Consider the following 2,500-nt stretch of genomic DNA (forward strand, 5'->3'; position numbering starts at 1 on the left):
GGGGTGGAGAGAGGGGGTGAGGGGGGAGGGGTGGAGAGAGAGGGTGCGGGTGGAGAAATGGAGAGAGGGGGTGATGTGAGGGGGGAGGGGTGGAGAGCAGAGGTTGAGAGGGGATTAAGTGAGGGAGGAGGGGTGAAGAGAGAGGGAGAGGGTGGAGAGAGGGGGTGAGGTGAGGGGGGAGGGGTGGGAGGAGGGGTGGAGAGAGGGGGGGAGGTGAGGGGGTAAGGGGTGGAGATCAGAGGTTGAGTGGGGGTGAGGTGAGGGGGGAGGGGTGGAGAGAGGGTGTGAGGAGAGGGAGAGGTGGAGAGAGGGGGTGAAGTGAGGGGGTGGAGAGAGGGAGTGAAATGAGGGAGTGAGGTGAGGGGTTGGAGATAGGGGTGAAGTGAAGGGGTGAAGTGAGGGGGTGGAGAGAGGGGGTGAAGTGAGGGAGTGAAGTAAGGGGGTGGAGAGAGGGGGTGAAGTGAGGGAGTGAAGTAAGGGGGTGGAGAGAGGGGGTGAAAAAGTAAGGGGGTGAAATGAGGGAGTGAAGGAAGGGGGTGGAGAGAGGGGGTGAAGTGAGGGAGTGAAGTAAGGGGGTGGAGAGAGGGGGTGAAGTGAGGGAGTGAAGTAAGGGGGTGAAGTGAGGGAGTGAAGTAAGGGGGTGGAGAGAGGGGGTGAAATGAGGGAGTGAAGTAAGGGGGTGGAGAGAGGGGGTGAAATGAGGGAGTGAAGTAAGGGGGTGGAGAGAGGGGGTGAAATGAGGGAGTGAAGTAAGGGGGTGGAGAGAGGGGGTGAAATGAGGGAGTGAAGTAAGGGGGTGAAGTGAGGGAGTGAAGTAAGGGGGTGGAGAGAGGGGGTGAAGTGAGGGAGTGAAGTAAGGGGGTGGAGAGAGGGGGTGAAGTGAAGGGGTGAAGTGAGGGGGTGGAGAGAGGGGGTGAAGTGAGGGAGTGAAGTAAGGGGGTGGAGAGAGGGGGTGAAGTGACGGGGTGAAGTGAGGGGGTGGAGAGAGGGGGTGAAGTGAGGGAGTGAAGTAAGGGGGTGGAGAGAGGGGGTGAAGTTTGGGAGAGGAGGAAGAAGGGTGAAGTAAGAGAGATAAGGATGAGGGGTGGGGAGGGGAGGGAGGAATGTTAAAGAGAGAAGGGAAGGAGAGAAGGATGAGGGTAGGAGAGAAGGGTAAGGGAGGGAGTGGTGGATAAGGGGTGGAGAGGAAAAAAATGAAAAGAAAAAAAAGAGAAAAAAAAAGAATAAAGAAAGAGGGAAAAAAAAGAAAAAGAAAAAGAAAAGGGAACAAAAAAATGAAAGAAAGAAAGAAAGAAATGAAAGAAAAAATAAACAAACAAACAAACGAACAAAGGAAAGAAAAAAAGAAAGAAAAAGGAGGAAAGAAAAATGAAAATAAACAGACAAATAAAAACAAACAATCATCCAGAAAAAAATGAATATAAATACATGCTCTAGATTTAGAAACGAAGAAAGAAAGGAAGAGAGAAAAAAAAAGAGAGAAAAAGAACCGAAGAGATAAAGCCAGAAACAAAATTAAGACAGGATGAAATCAATATAAAAAAAAGAAAAAAAGAAAGAAAGAATGAATGGGTGAAACAAACAAAGGAAAAAAAGGGAAAAAAAGAAAAAAGACAAAAAAAAGGGTGAAAAAAAAGACAAAAAAAGGAAAAAAATCTGAGCCGCAGTACCTGCTTTGGCGTTCTCCGTGACGGTGCCGTTGATGACGTGTGCGGAGAAGAAGGGCGCGTTGTCATTGATGTCCTTGACGTTGACGTGGACGAGGGCGCTGGCTTCGTGGACCCCGTCGGTGGCCGAGACCTGCAGCTCCCATCGGGCTCTTCCCGAGGGGGCGTCTCGGTCTAAAGGCTGTTTTTTTTTTTTTTTTTTTTTTTTTTTGGGGGGGGGGGAGGGGGGCGTGGAATAAGGGGTTGGAGAGGGAGATGGGTAGGGGTGGGGGTTGGATGGGTGGGGGTGGGTGGGGGGGTGGGGGGGGTTAGGGGTGTGGATGGTTGGGGGGTTGGTTGGGGGGGGTGGATGGGTGGGTGTGGGGTTGGGGGTGTGGATGAGGGATGGGATGGGGTTTGGGTGAGGGATGGGTGGGGTGTGGGTGGACGAGGGTGTGAATGGGGGTGGATGAGGGTGTGGGTGGATGAGGGTGTGGATAGAAGGGGTGTAAGGTGGGTGGAAGGGGGATGGGAGGGGGGAAAGGAGACGGAGGAAGGAAGAGGCAAGGAAAAAAGGAAGTTAGAAAGTTAGGGAGAGAAGAAAGAAAACCGTCAAGTGAAAACAATGATATTTTGAATGTCTTGTGATGTTTGTTTGTTTTTTTGTTTTATTTATACAAGGGAATATCAGCGAGAGAGACAAGAATACAAACTGATAGATAGACAGATAGACAGATGTATGAATAGATAGATAAATAGATAGATAAATAGATTAATCAGTTGATATATAAATAGATAGATAGATTAACAGATAGACAGATAAATAGATAGATAGACAGATGAACAGACAGACA

At 50.0% G+C, this 2,500-nt stretch overlaps 1 protein-coding gene across 1 annotated transcript in view; it reads right to left on the reverse strand.

Annotated features, from left to right (window-relative positions):
• The window catches only part of LOC122254626 (putative neural-cadherin 2), a 124,505-nt gene that overhangs the window by 52,531 nt on the left and 69,474 nt on the right, over positions 1 to 2,500 (reverse strand). The window contains exon 8 of the mRNA XM_086553026.1: positions 1,671 to 1,848. Within this exon, the coding sequence (XP_086409152.1) occupies positions 1,671 to 1,848 (178 nt within the window). The remainder of the gene's footprint in view (positions 1 to 1,670; positions 1,849 to 2,500) is intronic.

Source organism: Penaeus japonicus, unplaced genomic scaffold (genome assembly GCF_977035675.1).
Source record: "Penaeus japonicus unplaced genomic scaffold, GWHDUDI00000001_assembly GWHDUDI00000027, whole genome shotgun sequence".
Taxonomy (NCBI): domain Eukaryota; kingdom Metazoa; phylum Arthropoda; class Malacostraca; order Decapoda; family Penaeidae; genus Penaeus; species Penaeus japonicus.